Genomic DNA, 21,709 nt, shown 5'->3' with positions numbered 1-21,709 from the left:
ATGCTTACACGTGCTGTGACGTGACAGATCTAAAATTGAAAACCTTGATGCAGTGTCAGGAAAAGGAGACTGCATTTACAAGTGATGGAGATGGGAATGTTTTTAACCTTGCATCGCATAACGTTATGTGCGACAAGGGATACGCACTTTCCAAAGTTTATCTACAACGAAATCCAGCACCACATGGTCAATGGAAATACCTATACAGATGCTGCAAATTTGAATCCTAACTTTCCATTTCCAGCAACACAAGAAATTTCAACTATAATGGTGCACTTCAATTATTTTTAGAACGGTGAGACTATCTCCTAGACAATGTTGATCTATACGAGAAAATCATTGGCGCAAGTTTTTGTTCATCTACATTTGCAGTTTTTATTTAAGTAAGCAATCAAAAAATAGATGCAGGGCAACAATTGCACATTAAAATATGTTTTGAAAAATTAGATTGGCTTTTTGTTTCGTTCTTCCAGTTTTGCTCATCTAGATTTAAAAATGAAAGATGAACTTGTCATAAATGACATTGACCTTCCCGTGACCAGTTTTATTATAGGATGCAGCTGACCTTCCCATAAGAAATAGACCAAAATTTCGATGTGTGGGTGTCTCTGTCACACGCGTGACCGAAAAGCCGCACGAAAAATTTGGCGCCAGGTTGTCTACGCAAGCAGGTTTTGCAATCGACAGTATTTTACCGGACAAGTGTATATGTTCAAAAAAGGCCAAGTCAGTTTTTTGAAAATATACTCAATATTATTTTGAAAATGTCAATTAATATATTGCCAAATTTCCCATTTTGACTAAGGATACAGGAATAAAGATAACTTTACAAGGAGATATTGTCAAGGTAAAATTGTTTGTGTAGATATGGCCCTACGGCTCCAAATAGAACAAGAGTTAGTGAGCCCAAGGCGCTTTTTGCTAACGATCATTTTTTATTAATAGACCTTGACACCACAACTAATGAAGTGAAGCCAAAGACTAACTCCATTAGCCTCTGTTTTGCTAGCGTCCGTCAACTGAGGCAGTAGCAAAACAGAGGCTCATGGAGTAAATCTAGAGCAGTCATTCTCTGACCATGGCCTTAGTGTAGTTGTTGAGCAAAAAGGGGAAACCAAGGAAGTCTTGTCTTACACTTCTGCAATTATCTCTGTTTCTGTCTTTTGTTTCTGTTTCCAATCCGATTCGCCGACGCCCTTGTGCATGTAAAGCTAACTAATCATTTGCTATCGCACCAATCAATACCAGTTTGTTTTAGGACTTCCAAACATTTGTCCCACCTTACTCGATCGAATAATCTATAAAAAGCGTAGATTTCTGATTCCATGTTCATTACTCTTTTTCTGGTAGATTACGCATTACTGCTATGCCTTTTTTGTTCCTATTTGTTCCGAAAAGCAAAACTGATCTTCACCAGAGATCACTTTTACTTTATACTTTAGCAATCTATCAAGAATTTCAAGCACAATATTTGATGCACTTACTTTTGATTAGCTTATTTCATTATAACTTAAAGGAATTCCTACTTTTTAGAAGGACCTTAATAGTGACTCTTCTAACTATTTTTCTTTACAATACATTTTTGATGCATAAATTCATGATAGTTTTTATTCCTTTCTTGCCGAAAGATTCAACCATTAAACTGCGGGTGCTATACGCTCGTTCTGATTTCTCTGCTTAAAAATTAGGTTGCTTCGACTCCTAATCCGATCAATTCTTGACCATTATTGTCTGCCCCACATTAGCCTAAAATTCTCCAGCCAATTGTTTGAGGTGTCAGTGGTTTTCGTTTCTTCACACTTTAACTCTGTGGGATGGCTTTTACAGTCCACCAGAACAGTCTCAATTGTTTCTAAATCTTAAATTTTGAACGCACGAGCAGAAAGAACTGGCAAGATCCAATGATGTAGCTGTAGATTCTTAGGAAGTATATCGCACAAGTCAAAAACAGGTTCTTCGCTCCAAGAATTTTTAGCCCGTGCACGAGCAATATGCCATATCATAACAACTTCATGGTCATGTCATTGACGGCTGTATTTTATTGTGGGGTTCTGTACCATCGTGAAAAGCTAGGTATCAACAGTAAAAAGCTTAACATTGCATCTCAAGTGCAAAGTTAGCCCATCAATACAGACAATAAAGAACACCGGGCCTAAACCGATCAGCACAGTTAGATTCTCTAGAAAGTCTTGACACGATATCCAGAGATACCACACTTGTTAGGTTATAGGGAACTACCATGCCACACCCTATCGAATGCTTTAGAAGTGACAAGGTACAATACTTGCTAACTAACTGACTACTGAGTCACCAGATAGCAAAGGCCACATTTAATTTAGTAATTTGGGATTTAGTAATTTAGATGAAAAAGATAGGAGGTTAGAGAATGGCATATTGGTTTCTCAAAAGTTTTTACAAAGGGTTTTCTGAGTATGTGTTTCTATGTACCGCAAAATAAACCCCTTCTCAAACCATCTAGGTCTATGGTTTTAATGGACATCACAACCAATGAAGGGTCACAAACCTTGACCATCATTTCTACAATATCCAAGGTTAGCAGCAAATTTTCGGCAGATAGTAAATGTTTGTAATAGTAATTGAGTAATTTAGCTTAATTTAAAAATACTTTATTAACACATACGGTTCTAGAGCGGGGCCACAGAGTTGCGGCGAAGGAGTGGTGGACCCTGTGAAGCCCAGCTAATTTGCGTAACTAGTAGGAAGGGCGAGAGTGAAACAACTCTCGATTGTTATCGATCATTGTTCTATTGGTTTCAGCAATATAATGCTAGACCAAATGACAATAACTCTTTACTGGTCTTTCATAAAGTGCTTGATGCCGTATAGGCAGAGCTGTACAGGGGCGGATCCAGAGAAAATTTGAAGGAGGGGCAGTAAGTAGTGGGGGCACTGAAAAATGTTCAGAAATTGGTGACGAGTGTACGGCTGCATACAACAATTTCAGACTCTTTCTACTGATAGAAGACTCTCGATTCACTTTATAAGGAAAATTTTCATAATAATTGTTGTATACTTTGAGGTAATCCTTGAAGTAAATTAACCTTCAAGTCTCAGAAACCTTTGTCGCCTGATTCTCATTCTTCAAAAGGGGCGCACAATTTCTAAAAAAGGGCGCTAGACTTGCTTCAAATCGGTTTGGGAGGGGCAACTGCCCTTAGTTGCCCCCCTTTAAATCCGCCACTGGAGCTGTACACGCTAATTGGTGTACGGTTCTAAGCTGCTACTCTGAGATCACGCTCCGAGATCACGCTCCGAGATCACGCTTAATGCGATCATCAGGCAACTACTAGACCTAGGATCTTTCAATATGACCACGCGTGTTCTCCAAAAATGAAGTGAAGCGGCCACATGCATGACGTGAACTTAAGCTAAAAAGAAATGGCTGAACAATCTCTGGGCTATAATGAAATACAAATTTAGAAAAAAAAACAACTAAAAGGAAGGACAAAATATGGTACAATAAAAATGGTGGGTTCCTGCTTCAAGCTGTTCAGCTTATTCAAAAAGCTTTCGGAAAATTATGAATCATATATTGCTGGCACTTTTTATCAGCCATTTATTCTGCGGTTTTTCTTTAATTGGATGCCCAATTAATGAAAATTACGTTCAAGATGCAATTCATTCTCCCCGATGTCACCCAATATTCAAAACAGGTGCCATCATTGCACCAATTTGGAGCTAACTGCTGGGTAGATGTTTGCATTAGCATTCCAATTGCAGAATAAGGACAAACTGATTCAGAATTTCTATATGGAAATACTTCATTTTTCCAAGCTTGTTTTCTATTTGTCAAGAGACCAACCATTTCAAGCCAAGAAACATATCTTAGATTAAAAGAAACTTGTCGATTCAGGACTTTCACCAAAATGCTTTCTCTCAATGTGGCAACCCTAAGCATTTTGCTATGGTACATCGTTTGCGAAACAGATACTAGTCGATTCTACTTCAAAACTCTTGGAAATGAAGAGAAAGATGAAAACAGAGGATTGTTTATGGAGAAGAAGTTCTTTGAATGCAATAGAATTGACAAGTGCACTCATGTTGTTAAGGTGAAAAACAGCAAAGGATTTACGCTTATCAGTAGCAAAGATGAAATGAAGAAAGAATCCGATTATGATGTCATTTATGAAAAGATGACTATCGCAACTCGAGGTGTGTTTTCTATTTTTTTGCCCAAGTGCAATTTTGTTTGAGAAATGTTTGTTGAAATGCATGCCTGTTGCTTTAACGGTTACTCTCTTTCGGTCAAAAGGTGCCCAACGTGTTATTCTTCGTTCTATCAACCTTATGTAACTGGCTGGAATCTAAGCTTTAAAGCTTCTTCAACATGAACAAGTATAGGATACTCCTCTAAACATACTAGGAAAGGACAGTGAAATAATATTTTAATTTCAAGGTTTTGAAGGTTTTGAATTTGAAGGTTTTATTTTCAAGTATAGGATACTTCTATAGCAATACTAGGAAAGGACAGTGAAATAATATTTTAATTCCAAGGTTTTGAATGGTTTGCTCTGCATAATTAACTTTTTCAATAGAATAGAAAAGAGCGTCCTCTTTGTCGTTTAGATATCAATATTTCTCAACGCTACTGCATTCCCTAGTAAAGATAAAGTTACATCTGATAACGACATTCTCTTTTTATGCAAAGGTTCCGTGATCTATGTTTCTCTTCGCTTAGGTTGGAGCGCATGGAGTGAGGGTGTGTGCAGCAAAGAATGTGATGGGGGACTGCAGACCCGAACGCGACGTTGCCTCGATGAATTTGGTTCTTGCCCTGGTGCAAGCAGCAAAACAGAGATATGTAATGATATTGGTTGCCCAGGTAAACTTGTTTAACCAGTAGTGTAGTGAGTCTTTACAACGTAGTCAATGTCAATCTATACAGAGTGTAACAATCAATTTTTTTGCCGAGATAAACTAAACGTTTGATTTATTATGCGGATTGCATAAATACGACATCATCTGGTTACCATTAGTTGTGGAAAATACAATTAGATCGAGGTAAAAAGAGTTGTCTCGTTTGCAAAGAGGTGCCAAGCAGTTGATAAACTTCAACAAAATAGGATAGTAATGCTGTCTCATCAGTCATTGTTGTTTACAAGAATATCAAGGGACTTCATACTAAACAAAGAAATTGAGTTTTTGTATCTCTAACTGTATTTTTGCAAGAGTCTAGCAGCTAGCTAGGATCATTTGAATCATTCTTTTTCTGAAAAACGTATCCAAATCCCAAGAAAAGTCAAACAAGACTTGGTCTCGACTTTAATAACCCCTTCAACAATGGGACCTTGCTCCATTGACTGATGTATTTATTTCATATATATATCCACTCTATACTCAAAGACTTCTGCAGTTTGTCATATTCCAGCAAATTTCACAATTTTGTCTATCAGGTTTCGCAGGTTGCAACAACATCAGCACGCCTTTGAGCCCACACGACACCAACTTGTTTTCTCTACTCGATCATCACGTGAAGTGCAACCGAATTTCTTTCTTGAAGCGCTTTCGGCTTAAGCAAGATGGGTCTAACATTAAATACCAATTCACTTGCTGCAATTTGCAAAATGTGATTTGTAACATGACGAGCAAGACAACGCCCTGGGGTATATATGAAAAAGCCCTTCCCGTCTTCTTGGACAGACAGAGCCCGGACTGTGGTGAATCAGGCTTTCTACAAGATTTCATTCTGCAGCGAGACGCAGCTGTCAGCAAAATAAGGTATGCCTACACGTGTTGTGATGTGACAGATCCAAAATGGAAAACCTCGATACAGTGTCTGGAAAAGGAGACTGCATATACAAGTGAAGGAGATTTACACGTTATTAACCTTGCATCGCAGAGAGTTATGTGCGACGATGGATACGCACTTTCACAGTTCAGTCTATACCGAAGCCCACCACCACATGGTCAATGGAAATTCATATACAGATGTTGCAAACTTGAACCACAGACGACGTCAGGCAGCACCGTAACATTGGAAGGACTGGTGATCTAAAGAAAGAAACAATTATACTTTTTGTGACCATGCCCTTATTAATAATGAATTCATGCATTGCGACATACGACAATGTAAGGGACCACAAGTCGGAATGTTGATAGAGAGATTATACAAAACTTTTGAAAAAAACAGGTTATACAAAGGAAAATTACGATAATTAGCAACCTTGAAAATTTTGCTTCTTGCTCAAGTTCAATTTGGCTGCAAAGTCTCACTGCTATTTTAAAAAGATTTTCCAGTCTTTCTTATGACAAAGTAGTTTTTATAGTTATTTACAATTTTCACCTTACTGTGTGCTCATCCACATAAAACAACAACACAGGGAGAATGACCAGTATCCTTGTGACTTGAAATAAGTCTGCATACAAACTGTGGAGATCATTACTAACTCTGTTTTTAGGATGGTCTTCTCTATATCTTGAATTCAATGGCAGCCAAAAGCTTTGCATAGAAAGGCAGAATGAGGATACATGGGTCTTGAAAAGCTAAAAGTCCAAACTCGACTTGAAACCAGAAGGCTTCGTTATTTTACAGATAATTTTATGATTCCCTGGGCTTTACGCAAAAGAACTTTTCAAAGACTTCGTTTATCATCCTTCCAATAGATGTGGCTAGATTCTGCCAGACGATTCAACATCGTCCCCACACCTATAGCTAGACTTGAAATATGTATTGACAGGGCAAGAGAATAACTGCAAGAAATTTTATGAAATGTATTTTGAGCCAACCTAAAGGGCACTATCGCGAAAAATATATGCCTCATTTCTTTGCAGGGGACCTCACCTTTTAATTGTATCCATTGGCCACCTGTGTCTCCAATTAACAATTTTTTTCTTTTTATTTGCTGAAACAATTTAAATTTTGTTTTATAAGCTTTTTACTGCACTCCAAATCTGACATTAAGATTTCACATCTGACACTGAACCTGTAAAAATCACATTAAATATCTTCTAGATTACACTTTCTGTCAAGTACTGGCAACCTATATCGAATGCACCACAATATCTAACGAGGAAATTTTCAAGATCATCGGGCAAGCAAGCTCGATTTTACATCGTCTTTTACTAGATTGTTCCCTTCTGTCACGTGCTGTCATGATGAACGACAACATGGCCACGCACGACAACGCGTTATTTAAGTTGGGTTTACGTTACAGTAGTTGTATTAAACGCGCGACCGGCATGCTTAGCAGTAGCTCTCTTTTCACGCAAAGAGAATTTGACTGTGTATTGTATTATCATGCAGTACGATATTAGGGCAGTTTAAAGTTATAGTTGCAAAGCATGCCGGTTGTGCAAGAGCCTTTAAAGAACGTCTACTTTGCAAAATCTGATACCATTTCGACTTAACTAGAATCAATTACTTGCATTTTATCAAATGACTTATCGTGTCTTGTTACTTTTGGAAGCGTGTCTTGTTACTTTTTTTAAAAAACGCTACAACAAACGCTACGGATCTACTACGACATAGGTCTGTGTTTGTGAGTTTGTCTACATTGATTACCATGCGATAAACATCATGAGAGGAAAACGATCGCTGATTGGTCGAAAACGAGAAAACATTAAATGCACGATTCCTCCTCTCCTCTTCAGGATGGCCAGGTTGGATTTACAAAAGGTCAGACGAATGGGCGACTCTGGCCAAAATGCTCATAAAAAGGGCAAATGAAAACAAATTCTCAAAAATACATTGAACATGTGCTATGCATATAGCAACGCATGTGCCCTTTAAATAATTTCTAAACTCAAACAAAAAATTTACTTCTTTTTTTAAAAAAAATCCTTTACAGATAGACAGGTTAGGTGACAATATTTGACATTTGGGTAACACACTGCAGCAAACTTCTAATTATTCCATTAATATAGTTAGTTATTACTCTTTCAATTTAGAATATCTACAAAATTACCTCCAAAGGCCCAAAACAGTGCTTTAACTGGCAAAATCTGATGGACTACTGCCCTTTCTCTCTCCACACCCTCACCATTTTCGCCACTGATTTCTAAGTAAAACGCACAGTACTTTTATAAGGATATTGTTTAAAAGAATATTCAGGCTCAGAAACATCCAATTTTTAAAAATTTTTTAAGAATATTGCTCAGCCACTGCTCGCATATTTGTGTCCGAATTTTCAGGAGTTGTTTATTTTTTCAACGTTTATTCTTTCAGAACGGAAATACATCGATTTTTTCCAAAAGGCGTATAGAACATATGCAGACTCGAAACAAATATTTCTTAAGAATTTCGAGGCTGGAAAAATTCTATAGTGTTCTTTAAAAAGGAGTGTAGCCACAGAAGTCGGATTTTCCGCAAACAAATTTCCTTTTTTCAAAAGATTGGCGATGCGTGGTTTTCTGTGACAGCCTGTAGGCGCATTACTATGGGGACCGTACTCACACTGCAACCAAATAATGGCCTACATTTATTTTCAAAGACACGAGTTATCGACGACAGCGATTTTAGGAAGGAATGATCGAATAATGCTTTTTTAAACACAAAAAGATGACAAATATATCAGTTGGATTTGTGAATAGTAGGTATGTTTTTAACAAGTTGCAGAAAGCTTTGTGTATGTTTTATACGGCAACCTTCAAGATTTATGGTTTTGGAACCTCGAAGAAGTTTTTCTTAGGTAAAAAAACAAGGCTTGCACTACAGATTCGAGTTTTTAAAAAAGGACTTTTTGTGGATAAAATAATTGTTGTTGTTTTTTGCTGGTTGCTCATAAAGATACTAGGATTTTGGTAACAGCACACAGTACCTTCAAGAAATTCCTTGCATACAAATATCCTTATTAATCTGATAACTTTGTAATCTATTGTAACTAGTTAGTTTACTGTATTATTTTAATGGCCTTTGTATGTAATAGATTTTAAAATAAAAATGAACTGAACTGAACTGTACCTAAGATGACAAACATGGTCTTTAAAAAACCACATACTTTTTAAAGCATAGAAATGTGAATTTCAGTAAAACTAAACATGTTGTATCAAGATCAACTTGGCTTTGGTAAAAGTCGATTTTGAGTTGTAGACTCTGACTTTAATTCCTAAAATTTATTTATTCTTTCAGAAACCACATTGAAAAGAGTTGAGTAACTGAAAACAGTCTGGTTGACCCAAGCCACATAATGGATATAGAACATAAGATACAAACCCCAAAGCATGGTACAGAATTTCTTGCAAATTCTCATTTCAAAATTGGCCATGAACCCAAGTGGCTTGCAAGCAGAAATGCTGCTGCTTATAAGAGCACATTCAAAGCTGATTATCCTCCCCAGCCATTGCACGAAAAGGAGAAAACAAAGCAACTGCCCCCTGCTGAAATAATGCACAGTGACCCTAGAGTAAGAGATCATCATCTATCTGTGACAAGAGATCATTATGGCCCAAAACAGCTCTCAAAAACAAGCTATCAGAATATGCCTTATGCTTTGTCAACAACCAACTTTAAAATGGATGCAGATGAAAAGATAAAATCATTTAAAACAACCCATGATGATTATTATTATGAAAAGTCTCTCAAAGATGCAAGAAATGTTTCATCAATAAAGGACTGGACTAAAAGCCACATACCACAAGGTATTTGGATGGTTTTATGATTTTGTCACATTATCAATTTATTTTCAAATTTTCTCACAAGTTAACTGCTCCTTACCCTAAAATAAAAGTCATAGATGTGAACTGGCATTTAAACATTTATGTAATCATACGTGTGTTTCTATCTCAATTTTGTTTCATATCTGCATATAGTTAAAACCGTTATTCTGAATGCTTCAACAGATAATTTTCTATGGTGTTAGATGTCATTTTATTACTTTCAGGTGATAAAGAAAAAGTTGGATGGAGAGAGTCTTGTTACAAAGCAAACTTTATTCCATTTGGTACTAAACTTGAACCAATCAAACATAAAGCAGCAACTGATGGACCCCCAACTATAAAGGGAGATGTGAGAATTCATAACGATCTATTGTATGGTACAACTACAAAGGAATATTTTCCAGCAAAATATGGAAAGCAGATTAGAGTTGATGAATCAATAAGGGTGAGAAATCATAATTTACTTGGTTATTGTATAGCAGTTTTAACAGATTATTTAACCAAGTTTGTGATCCAAATAATTGATGGAGTTGCTATTCAATTCATAACTGTTAATCGAATTTGCATATAATTTCTTCTTTTTGACCACAAATACCCTGTTTATCAATTGGATTGTGTGAAAAGCATAATGATAGGAAGAGTTGTATTTCATAGGTCCTTGAATTGCCTTATGGAATGTTTTGGATATTTTCTTTTGGGTAAGCAACTAACAAGGTTTTATGGATTCCGAGGTTTTTTTATCAAAAACCTGATGTAACAATGATATAGCTTTATAAACATTTTGTGTAAATACATAAAATTTCCTAATTTCAACAAAACAAAATTAATTTTTTCCATCTGGGCAGTAGTTTGGTAATTTGATGTTGTAAAAGTTTTGCGAGATCGGACTTCAATTTTATTTAAATGTATTGAGAAGCCTGTGGGGTTTAAAAGCAGCAGATTGATGCCACTGATTTAGAAAAAGTTTGGTTTACCAACTTTTAATCAGTTTGGTGTCCTTAAACTCCTGTTGCTCTTCTTTTCACAGTATCCTGCTACACATATCCCTCAAGGAGATAGGGCAAAATGTACCTACCCTTTATCGACACAACAAGAGGACTTCACTGAACAGAAAATAGAACAAAGGAACTCATCAGAAAGAAGCCAGGCATTGAAGAAATTGCAATCAACAAGTTTCAAGATGGGTGACAAACGACTTGATTCTTTTCAAACCACTATCCAAAATTCATTTCAAGAATTTGCAGGAGAAGGTAGAGCTCAATAAATATAATTTCTTGTTCTGTTTTATTTGATTTTTTTGAAGCTGCAAGCCAATTGCTATACATTATGCATCATCATCTTTATTGTTGTATTTTCCTAATTGATCTGAATCCTTTCAAATAATATATTCTTCTATTATTTCAGGAAGAACAAGAAATGCCAAAGTTAATATGAGTAAAAGTCATTTGCCTGAAGGGGATAATGACTATTTCAAGAATCAGGAAAGATTTAGCACAACAACAAATTTAAGCCAATTTAGACCTGTAAGTTTTGGGATATTTCCCACCAAATGTATTCTACATAATATGAAAGTTGAGCTAATTCCAAGCTTTTTACTTTTTAAGCTTTTTATCAACTGAAAGCCTCATTTGATGATTTTGAAAAGGAAAAATATATCTTTTGTACAGCACTATTATATGTTAATCTTCCACATGGTGGATGATGGGATTGTAGATAAAAAGTAAGAGCACAAAGAAATGATTGCATCCTGACTTAGTAGGTTCTATCTAATGCTTGCTTTGTATTGCATTATTTTCAACAATAAAATTTAACATTAATATCCTTTTTTAGCCCCCTTCTGATTTCTGTAACCCCAAAATTGATGGATCACAGTTACGAACAGCATCAAATATTCATCTTGGAGGAGACAACCAATTAAACTCCTATGAAACAACAATGGATGAAAATTTCAAGGAAGTGAAGACCAAGTGTGTGAAAGCACTTGGTAATGTCCATTCAAGCAGCATTCCTACAGATTATTACAGTGAGTCATACATCAAATTCATTTTCTATCAGACAGGTTAAATATACAATTTTGGCATTTGCTTTTGGCATCATCATCTTATTTGAAGATCAATTGATCAATCATTTATTTTGAGTACACTTCTTTATTTCCAATAGAAAACCTTGTTTCATTGCCTACATACAAGGCTGACTATACACCAACAGTTGGAGCTTCAAAAGTAGAGTTGAATCCTGTTGCATTAAATATGGTAAGAATTTATTCAAACAGCTATAATATATATCAATTAAAACATCTCTTTTTACAGCTCAGTTGAGCAATATGAAAGATGTTTGGTTTATGGGACTTTATAAGTGAAAAATATAACCTTGTTTTCATTTGAATAACTTCTATATTGCGAAATCGATTTTTTTGCACATATAGTTTCCTTGTCAATTTGCAATGTTCATGCCTGCCTTTTATTGTTTTTATTGTTATTTGCAAGATTCATGGAATCTATTGCACAGTCAATGAGCTCCTTTTGGTATAAATTCTTATAAATGGCTTTCTGCTATATCTGGATACTTTGTTAAAAACTATTTTTCATTTTCCGGTTTTCAGCTGAAACGTTCAAATGTAAATATCACAGATCCATCTTTCCAAGAGTTTAACACCACACACCGAATCACCTACACACCAAAGGAAAAATCAAGAGACAAATCAAGTGACTCAGGAAAGCTACAAAAAAGTTCTGTGCCTTTGGGGACTCTGTCAAATTAGCCAATCTCATTAAAAACTGTAGTAAAAGAAAGCAGGCACTAGCAAGAATCAGAAAATTTATACCAAGCAGAAACATCACCTTAATCTGTTGCGATGTACCTTACAATTTTGCTAAAAAAGGTACCAAGTTATCAAAGAAGTAACTGTGTACAACCTTTTAAAAAATAATTTTTGTATATATCAATAAAAATATTGTAAACTCTGTGTTTTTCATTAGGTTTTTTTAATCATGTTAATTTTATTTGTTTCTCGGTCAGAAAAATTTGATTTCATTGTTGGAATGCTAAAGTAGAATGCCAATTTGGCAATAAAAAGAAAGGTTTTTTTAGTAAGCACTATTACCTAAAAAGAATTCATTATCTTATTTTAATCAAAGGATGTGTCAATCACTTTTCTGTTTCTTGCAAGAAAAGATATTTGTTCAAGGATAATTTGTCAGCTGAAACATCAAACGTTTGCAATTTTGCAAGTACACTGTATGCCTTAATACTTAAAAGCTAAGTAGAAAAGACTAAAAGGAAAAAATGGGACTGTCTGTAACTCATACAAAGCAAAAGAATCAACCTTTGATGCATACATATCAACAAACAACACAAGACAAACAACCAAAATAAAATTTGAACAGTCCTAAGGCTTTTTCAACTCAGCTGTTGTTGGTGGCACCCATCTATTTGTATGGTATACGCTCTCTCCAACTTTCCAACCTGATACATCTTTCATGATGAGTGCCTCTTCTTCATAATTCTCTTTTAATTGTTTCAAAATTCTATGAATTCAAAGGAGCAAATTATTATCAGAAAAAATAAAAGTTTAGTTATAAGCTTAAAAAAAGTGCAAAAGTTGTTACAAAATTTAAGAAACTGCAACTTAATCAACTGGCTCATTTGCATCACGAAAATTTAACACATGGGACTTAATTGAGGCTTCTTTAAGGTGGATGCTTAATAACAGTATTTCCAATCACAATCATTCACTATTGTAGTCACACATTCTTTAATGAACATATTTTTAGAAGCAAATGTTGAGTAGGATATAGCAATCACACCACCAAAGTGTATTATTTTTGAAATGTTTAGGTTTTCATAAAAAAATTATTTGATAAAATAGCAAAACTAACCAACAAATACTAAAAAATAATACATGGACATCAAATGTAATAAAGTATGATTACTTTGAGGCTGGAAACTTTCACCTTCCCACTGTGTTAAAAATTGTTGTGCTTTTGGCCTAGTTCTGTCATCAGATGGCCAAATTCAAACAAACCTAACAACTTGGCATAACATAAAATAATTTATCTTCAAATGTATAAACCTGCTTTTTCAAACATGGCTGCCGATGTGACTATGGTATCCAAAGAAAGATGCAATCCAACTTAGAATATTTTTTAATAAATTTTTAGATGACCAGTAATAGTTATTTGCCTTATATTTATTGAATTGAGAATCATTCTCAGCATTAATTTATTACATTTTTTATATGATAAAGGGCTATAGTGGTAAGAAGGGATTTGCAAGAAAGAAGGTTAAGTGAAGACTTAGCCAAAGGTAGCTCAGATTGAAAGTTACTTACAGTAGACAGTAGACAGTAAACTTCCGTTATAGTCGCATCAAAATTTGTTTGAAATATGTTGTTGGTAACCAGAGTGTGACACGTATCTAAGCTAATTTAATCAGTTAAGTGTATTTGGGTTTAAATTTTATTTTACCTTAAATTTGATGACGATGAAAGGTTTCAAACTTATGAATTAACAATAAGTTTTCTTAACTTTGTCAGGAGAAAAATTAAAAAAAGTGGATTGATGTAAGAATGCAATGAACTCTTGTCATTGGAAAAAGTTGGCCACAAAATAAGGTGAAGTTTTTATCTATTTTTCAGTATATATTTTCCATTTGAATTTGCAAAATGTTTTCACAGTGTTTCATGGTCTGTTTAAATGCTTTATACAGGGATGGAAATGTAGATTGGGACAGTTAATAAGGGTCTGCCTCTATGTGTTTTCTCATAAACACATAGATCAGCTTATAAATTAACAATTTATAGGGTTCTTAGGAAGGCTAACTTTTCCATTAGAGATTAGTAGTTTCTTTATTTCCAGTCCAATCCATGAAAATTATAATCACTGGAACATAGACAAATGCAGAACTGGAAACTTTGCTGTGCACCCTCAATATATTGCCTGCATGCACAAATTTCCTATCCTTGCACTTTTGAATTTTGGTAGTGCAGAACCCCTTAAACTTGACAACCGACACACAAGTGAAACTGTCTTCTATATAAACATAGATCATTTCACTTTGTAAAAAGTAACTTACGATCTATCTTGTTCTGCTTGCAGAAGGGGAAGCAGGGCTATTCGTCCTTCCAATCTTTCTATTTCCAACTGCCTGAGATTGATAAAATACTTGCGAATTGGTACAAAAGTCAATGACGTAAATTTCAAAAATGAAAAATTGAATAAGAATCATGTTTACTGCCTTGCCTTCAGTTTAAAAAAAAATGATATTTTTGTCCTCGTTAAAAGAATATAACAGGTAATTATTTATGGTAAAAAAGCAAGGTTTATCGATTATCGTTACTATCAATTTATTCGATTATGAGATATAATACACAGCTAAATAAAATTGTACAAAATTAATTTCAACGGTCTACCAAGAAGCCAAAGCCAGGTAGAACGAACGCCACAAACCTTAGTTTTCGATTTGTCATGATAACTCGATAGAAGCCATAAGACATCACCAAACCACAACCAACAAACATTGCAAAGCCAGAAACTCCTCTTTTTGGCAGGTTCCTGGCAAATTCAATGCCAGGGTAACCACCTCGCGGTGGCATTTCTTGCTTGTGCGGAATCTTACCTCCAAAGGCAGTCGCCATTTTGAGTAGATAGGCAGGCAAGGACGAGGCCGAAGAGGGCCTCGTTTCAACTTGGTGGGACGGACATTGGATGAGGATTACCCAGTGATCAAAATACTTTTTCAGATCAGCGGGATTACCCAATGATATAGAACATTGTTACTACCAGGCTAATTCTGAGCCCCCTCTTCACAAGCATGTAATCAGGGGCGGATTTAAGCAACAATGATTGGGGGGGGGGGGGGGTGTTAGACACTAATTTTGGTGCCACACCCTTCAGGTCACTGGTAAATGATGGAAACGCCCATATTTAAAATTTGGTTTTCAACTTCAAGGTAAAGATAATACAAAGCAGTGGTGTAGCCAGGGTTGGAAGATTGATGGGGCAAGGAGGAGAAAATTTGTGCTGATCAGACCCCTAAGAATTTGGGAAAACACCCATCTTGGAAATGCGTTTGGAAAAGCTATGGCATTTTTACGTGGCAATTTCCCTTTATACAATGTCATATGAAGCGTTTTGTGGCTGACCATATTCTACAACTGTCTATTTCCTTCACCATTCCACTGACGTTTATACCCTGACTTGTGTAAGGCAAGGAAGAACTACGTGTAAAAAGTGATTTTCCAAAGTTGTTATTAACTATCTAAAAATAATAAACAGTATTCAAAAGTTTTAAACCAAGACCGTTCTCCTTGGAGCAAAATCCACGAGAAGCATTTCAGAATCCAGTTTTTTAAGGATTGGATTGCTTTAGCATTTTAGTTTCTATTTTATCGGGAACGTCTCAAGAACGTGAAGGAATTTTCTATACAAATCCCAAAACAAGGGGAAATTACTGAACATTGAGGCTCTCCTGCGAGCAGAAAGTTTTCGCGACGATACCCTTGAAATAAGCTTAAAATACATTTCAGAAAATTCCCCCCCCCCCCCCCACTACGCTACTGACAAGAAATAAATGCTGTTAGGAAAAAAATAAAGAAAAAATATTGGCGTTACTTCGTTTAGCCCACAAAGCTGGGAAATTCTTATACTTATAACAAAAATAACCTTAACTTATGCAGTCAAAGACCCAAAGTGCGTCTACCTTACTTCATTCATATACTTTTGTCATTATTATTTCCATTATTGACAGTTTGTTATAATGGAGAGGCGGGATTATTACTTATAATTTTCTTTTAAATTGAGTAAGCATAGATGGGCCCGTATAGCCAAGGGCCCCAGGGTCAGTGACCTCCTTGACCCTCTCTCCTTAGCACTGTCTTATAATAGCTATTTTAGCCTCAAGAGCAAGGTTAGGATTGGATAAAACATTCCATATTAGAAAAAAGAGTTGAGGCAAAGGCCCCATCAGATTTCATGACCTTACTTTCTAGATCTTCTGAAAAAAAACCTCCTTTTCAGATTACTTATACAAATGTTGTATAATTCCTTATTATAATTACTCTTGATGTGATTCACAGAAAATGAATTTACAAACACTCTCTTACTACATGTGGTATAGTGTCCTTCAATCCCCTGCTTTCTCATTTTTTACATTTGGTTATAAGTATTGTCAGTGCCTGTGTTAACTCTTTAAAATAATAATGAAGAGAACAAAAACAGAGAGATAAATAAAACGACAATTAGTAAACAGACTCCTCATATTTGACATCATTGGAAGAATGGTGAAGATTATATCATCAACTTTATCCTCTGCATAAAACTTTTAATTTACTCTTCTCATTAAGCTATTCCTTCTCAACATTAAAAGGTTTATCTAAGGGCAACACCCCACTATCTGCAATTACACAGTCACTTTTTGGAGTTGAACCTTCAACGGGTGTATCTTCAACTTTCTTGACTACATCCTGAAAAAAACAAAATATTTCACAGGTAAGATACCCACTTTTACTTAATGTGGTTGTGCTAGTGACAAATCTACAAAATTGATAACCAATATAATTTTAAAAATAGTTTTTTGAGTGAAGTAGAACCATATTTTTTGGCTACATTAATAGCTTTGAAGACATCTGACTAGCTCAAAGATGTACTCAGGCACACTGGGGAGGGTGTAGTTGGTTCAGCATACAAGTAGTTTGGCCTAAAACAACAAAATCACAGAGCAACTGAATTGGTGTCCACAATCCATAAGCAGTTCAAAAAAGACACAGACAACTGCAATCTATGTGGGCAGAATGCCTTTCACAAAACCATAATGCACAATGCCTATCAAATAATCCCTATTACTCAAAGCATGATCAGACTATGCAGCATAACCTTAAATGTATCAATGGCTTACACTTTGGCTGACTCTTTATGTACTTGTTCATAAATGCCTTTCTACAGCTTTTTAGTTGAAGACAACAAGGCTTACAAAGAAAAACCAAATTAAAAACCAATGAATTTCAATTAAAATTTGACAATCCTTACCATCCCTTTGATAATCTTTCCGAACACAACATGCTTTCCATCAAGCCATGATGTTTTCACTGTGGTGATAAAAAATTGTGAGCCGTTGGTATCTTTTCCTGCATTTGCCATACTTAACCATCCTGGACCAAAATGCTTTAACTTGAAGTTCTCATCTTCAAAGCGATCACCATAAATACTTTTACCTGCAATGCAAAATGTAATTCTAAAGCAGTGGCTTATTTCCTTGAAATGAAATAGCCTAAAATGGCTCAACAATACTTTTGACAGTTCAGATCGGACAGGTCTGCCCATCAAGCATTCTGAAAAAAAATCCTAAGGTGAGCAACTTTTTGTCTTGGTTGAACAGATGATATCATTCAATATTACTTTTTCCAATTGATAGCCTTTATAATAACTTCTTGTAGATCTGGCTTTCATCATAAGACAATCAAAATCACTACAGGGTAAAACTTAAGGTTACTTTATGACAAAACATTGTAAAACTGAGCAAAATGCATTGAATGCATATAAAAAAATTACTTCTGCACTAACCTCCAGTGCCATCACCGTTTGTAAAGTCACCACCTTGAAAAAGAGTAAATGAAAATTACACAATGAAACATGAAGTATGCAATTCATTTGAGCACATGAACAAATAAAAAGCATGACAGCCAATATTTCCATTAGGACTTAACAATATAAAAGATGGCTGAAAACAGTATGATTTTAGGCTTAAAAATTTGTAAAATGCTAGAAATTTAACTAAAATGTCAAATTTTACTCAATTTATGAAAACACACTAATTTTGTTGTTAAAATTTTCACCTTGAATCATGAATTCTTTAATAACTCTGTGGAACTTGCTCTTTTTGTAACCAAATCCTTTCTAAAAAATTAAACATGCTAAAATTTAAGATGATCTAATAAAATCCACAAAAATGATTCCGTAAACATTCTCATACAGAAATTGTTACAAAATACAACTGAAGTCAAAATTGCTACTGAGCTGTATTGAGAAATGTATTGAAATATACTAACAAACAAAGAGAAAGAATGAACAAATAATGGCAAAAAATAAACCTTCTTCATATTTCACAAAATTCCTAAAACTTCAAAAATTAAAATACTTACCTCATGGGTGGCAAGTGCAACAAAATTCTTTACTGTTTTTGGCACAGTTTTCCCAAAAAGACCAATTTCAATTCTACCTATTTTCTTTCCACCAATTTCTACATCAAAGTAAACCTACAAATAATTCAATTTATTGTCTCAAATGTTAAGTTATTAAGTAATAATATCTTGGGAGCTTACAGTATTTGAAGATACTACAGAGAAGTGAAAACATAGCATACTTAAATTATTTTTCTCTAGACAACACTCATCAGAGTATAAATCTTTAATAAGGAAGAAAGGTTAGCAGAAACTTATATAGATAATCAAAAGCAATGCAAGAGGAAATGTTTTTGGTTGATCCTTTGCTTTCATTATCAAGTTATAAAGCAACAAATGCTTCAATTAAGAAATTGGTGACAAAATTTCTAATTTCTTCTAGAATTTCATTGTTATTTTACTCAAGCTTTGCTGTTTCTTCCTTAACAATCACTTCCAAAACTTCATTTGCCAAATAAACATGTCTCATTGCTCTTTCTAAGCTAAGTGAGCTAAATGAAAAATTAACTTTTTTGATGTTTTTTCAAATATTTGTGGTATTTATTATCTTCATAGAAATAAAAAGTAATGCAGGTCTGCACATCTTGCTTACTTTAACTTATTTAATATTAAAAATCAAACTTTGATATTGAAAAGACATATTATGACAATAAATATGCAAGGAATACAAAGGGGACATTTCATATATGTGTATCTTGAGTAATAATCTAATCAAATCATTACTAACATTCTAATCTAGATTAGATTTTCGTCTTTTCATTCTGTTTTAAACCGAATGCACGAAATCTACAATACACTCAACTGTGCCAAATCAATCAGTAAAACTTTATACCTACCACTTCTGTGACTTTTGGACCCTTTGGCTTCTTTTTTGCAGCTTCAGCACCCCATACATTATGAGCTGCAACAATGATGCCGAACAGAAGTCCCACTCCAATACAAACCTTCATTGCTTTCTTTATTTTTGGACTTCTTGGGAAGCAACTTGTTATGAGCTTGGCCATGAAAGAAAGATGAGTCTAACCTCATTTTCAAATAGTGACGTTTGTTATCAAAATGAGACTACCCCTGCACAAATAGTCGTCCACAGGCCCCACCTAAACACATTTTGCTTTTTTCATAATTTGTAGCATCATTTTTGAAAGTGACGAATCATTGAAAACTAAGGTCCCAAAGAAAAATAAGTAATGGTTAGCTGACTGCAAAGGTCGCATGATATAACGCTTACAAGGGTTGGAAGTAGAGGTGCAGTGGGAGAATTCTTATTAGTGAGCGGGGCGTGCTAAAGGAAACATTTCTCTGAAAATTCTGACAGAACAACAGAATCTCTGAAATTTTTCGACAAATTTTCTCGGGGGGCTGAAGCTCTCTAGGAGGGCTAAAGTCCTGGTCCTCTGCCCCCAACCACTGCGCTCCTCCCCTTGTTAAGCATCCTGTTTTGACATCATTAACGATAAAGCGCTGTAACCATCAACATCAAAGTTGGAAAGGTATCTGGGTGACATGTTTGTGAAAAAATCTCTAAATGTCTGCAAATGCTCTCACATGAAGATAAACAATGAAAATCTACAATGATAAACTGGAAAAAAACGTGAAAAACAGTGGCGTCGCCAGCTCAAAAAAACTGGGGTGGACGAAAACAAATTTTCTCGGCCACGCCCTTCTGACTCTTGGAAAGATCTTTTTTGGTATTTTTTTATCTTTTTCGTAATTTAGTTTTATAATTTTTATCTTTTTTCTACCTTTCGGAAAGCAACTTTCTCAAGCAGCTTTTTCGTAATGGAGTCTTTTTGCAAGTGCGAAAATCAAAATCGATCTGATCAAACCACATCCCAACCCCCCCTCCCCCAAAGATTTTCAACAGATTTCAGGAAATTAGAAAATCGACTTCTGGGAAAACTGGGGTGGACATGTCCACCCTCAGTCCATCCCGTGGCGACGCCACTGGTGAAAAACAAGTAACCTTGATGCGTCTAAATGAAGTTAAGTAGTCTAACAAACAATATATACAGCTCTTTTATTCAACTCCATACACCTTATTGAATACTCAACTGGGGCTGTTCTTTTGATTAGAACAAACAATGCAAAGCAATCAAAATACAAAGATGACTCTGTACATTTCAATCAAACTGCCGAAATTCTGATTTTTGACAAACTCCACCTGCTAGCTTAACACTTTCGTAGATATCAGAGTTTAGAACTCTTCGCCAATTATTTTGAAAATTAGTTATACAAAAATATCCTTCAAAAGGAAAATAAAAAAAATACCTTGTAGCATATCAATCTGGTCCTTACAATTTTGTTACTACCACGTTAATTCTCTCTTCTGATCATTGCCCAAACTAAACTGAGTATGAGTTATGAGTCTGTCTCGTCTTTATTCCATAATATCGTATTTGCCCTTGATAATGAAAAGCTTTGCGTTCTAATCTACACGCTTCTTTTATAGGTAGATCTAGTTTTTTTCGAGCTTCAATGTTCTTAAATTTTTAAGATTTTGAGCCTTAGATTATTCTTAAATAGTTTTTAAGCGACACAAGGTGCAACTTAGTCGCGCTCCAAGGATGGCTACGTGTATTTCAAAAGAGATAGCGTGAAATTCGCAATTTAAATCATTGGCTACGACACAGGTTTGCATATGGGGGGCAAAGGACAATTTAACCCCAATAACAAACGATTTTAAGAAAGGTCTATTGTTTTGAAAAAAGTGGGGGGCCTGGGGGCCATGACCACCACCCCCCTTCGTCGGAGGCCCTGTAGTTACCTTTCCAAAAAACTCAAATAAGCAAAAATATTATTTTTTGATGAAACTTAAACCTTGCCATTTTCTTAAATTATTCTCAACTTCCAGCGATTTTGAGCCATAGACTTTATTCTTATAAGGCATGTTGCTAGGATGTGCTCTTTGAACACTTCCGA

At 35.1% G+C, this 21,709-nt stretch overlaps 4 protein-coding genes across 5 annotated transcripts; 2 read left to right on the top strand and 2 right to left on the bottom strand.

The window, feature by feature from the left end:
* The first annotated feature begins 3,875 nt into the window (after positions 1 to 3,875).
* LOC148957862 (uncharacterized) lies at positions 3,876 to 7,518 on the top strand. The gene is made up of 3 exons (XM_089114295.1): positions 3,876 to 4,173; positions 4,700 to 4,843; positions 5,415 to 7,518. Exons 1-3 carry the CDS (start codon positions 3,888 to 3,890, stop codon positions 6,014 to 6,016), a joined length of 1,032 nt encoding a protein of 343 aa, XP_088970421.1. The 5' UTR covers positions 3,876 to 3,887; the 3' UTR covers positions 6,017 to 7,518.
* An 824-nt stretch (positions 7,519 to 8,342) lies between these two features.
* On the top strand, positions 8,343 to 17,759 carry LOC135687609 (uncharacterized). 2 transcript variants are annotated; one of them, XM_065204208.2, is made up of 8 exons: positions 8,343 to 8,549; positions 9,089 to 9,597; positions 9,840 to 10,060; positions 10,643 to 10,865; positions 11,020 to 11,138; positions 11,446 to 11,638; positions 11,776 to 11,867; positions 12,218 to 17,759. In XM_065204208.2, exons 2-8 carry the CDS (start codon positions 9,147 to 9,149, stop codon positions 12,374 to 12,376), a joined length of 1,458 nt encoding a protein of 485 aa, XP_065060280.2. In that variant the 5' UTR covers positions 8,343 to 8,549; positions 9,089 to 9,146; the 3' UTR covers positions 12,377 to 17,759. The 2 variants fall into 2 exon arrangements, with proteins under 2 accessions (XP_065060280.2, XP_065060279.2); XM_065204207.2 differs by having other exon boundaries at positions 8,344 to 8,553.
* On the bottom strand, positions 12,912 to 15,289 carry LOC135687616 (NADH dehydrogenase [ubiquinone] 1 alpha subcomplex subunit 13). The gene is made up of 3 exons (XM_065204216.2): positions 15,063 to 15,289; positions 14,689 to 14,760; positions 12,912 to 13,142 (listed from the first exon to the last, which is right to left on the bottom strand). The coding sequence occupies exons 1-3, from the start codon at positions 15,248 to 15,250 to the stop codon at positions 13,004 to 13,006; spliced, it is 399 nt and encodes a 132-aa protein (XP_065060288.2). The 5' UTR covers positions 15,251 to 15,289; the 3' UTR covers positions 12,912 to 13,003.
* LOC135687612 (peptidyl-prolyl cis-trans isomerase B) lies at positions 16,853 to 19,814 on the bottom strand. The gene is made up of 6 exons (XM_065204213.2): positions 19,627 to 19,814; positions 18,752 to 18,865; positions 18,446 to 18,506; positions 18,174 to 18,206; positions 17,640 to 17,824; positions 16,853 to 17,077 (listed from the first exon to the last, which is right to left on the bottom strand). Exons 1-6 carry the CDS (start codon positions 19,792 to 19,794, stop codon positions 16,958 to 16,960), a joined length of 681 nt encoding a protein of 226 aa, XP_065060285.1. The 5' UTR covers positions 19,795 to 19,814; the 3' UTR covers positions 16,853 to 16,957.
* Between the last annotated feature and the right edge of the window lie 1,895 nt (positions 19,815 to 21,709).

The sequence above is a fragment of the Rhopilema esculentum genome, chromosome 20, assembly GCF_057945365.1.
Source record: "Rhopilema esculentum isolate cy_ngs chromosome 20, ASM5794536v1, whole genome shotgun sequence".
NCBI lineage: Eukaryota > Metazoa > Cnidaria > Scyphozoa > Rhizostomeae > Rhizostomatidae > Rhopilema > Rhopilema esculentum.
The sequence above is the reverse complement of the archived record's forward strand: the minus strand, read 5'-3'. Positions and strand labels throughout refer to the sequence as shown.

Excerpts from the sequence above, each read along its gene's own strand:
- LOC148957862 (XM_089114295.1), top strand. The coding sequence starts at position 3,888 with ATGCTTTCTCTCAATGTGGCAACCCTAAGCATTTTGCTATGGTACATC. Across the intron at positions 4,174-4,699 it reads GATGACTATCGCAACTCGAG|GTTGGAGCGCATGGAGTGAG; the intron begins GTGTGTTTTCTA and ends CTCTTCGCTTAG. Across the intron at positions 4,844-5,414 it reads TAATGATATTGGTTGCCCAG|GTTTCGCAGGTTGCAACAAC; the intron begins GTAAACTTGTTT and ends TTTGTCTATCAG.
- LOC135687609 (XM_065204208.2), top strand. The coding sequence starts at position 9,147 with ATGGATATAGAACATAAGATACAAACCCCAAAGCATGGTACAGAATTT. Across the intron at positions 10,061-10,642 it reads GAGTTGATGAATCAATAAGG|TATCCTGCTACACATATCCC; the intron begins GTGAGAAATCAT and ends TTCTTTTCACAG. Across the intron at positions 11,639-11,775 it reads CATTCCTACAGATTATTACA|AAAACCTTGTTTCATTGCCT; the intron begins GTGAGTCATACA and ends TATTTCCAATAG.
- LOC135687616 (XM_065204216.2), bottom strand. The coding sequence starts at position 15,250 with ATGGCGACTGCCTTTGGAGGTAAGATTCCGCACAAGCAAGAAATGCCA. Across the intron at positions 14,761-15,062 it reads ATGACAAATCGAAAACTAAG|GCAGTTGGAAATAGAAAGAT; the intron begins GTTTGTGGCGTT and ends TATCAATCTCAG. Across the intron at positions 13,143-14,688 it reads CAAGCAGAACAAGATAGATC|AATTTTGAAACAATTAAAAG; the intron begins GTAAGTTACTTT and ends TTGAATTCATAG.
- LOC135687612 (XM_065204213.2), bottom strand. The coding sequence starts at position 19,794 with ATGGCCAAGCTCATAACAAGTTGCTTCCCAAGAAGTCCAAAAATAAAG. Across the intron at positions 17,825-18,173 it reads AAACGGTGATGGCACTGGAG|GTAAAAGTATTTATGGTGAT; the intron begins GTTAGTGCAGAA and ends TTTGCATTGCAG. Across the intron at positions 17,078-17,639 it reads GAAAGATTATCAAAGGGATG|GATGTAGTCAAGAAAGTTGA; the intron begins GTAAGGATTGTC and ends TGTTTTTTTCAG.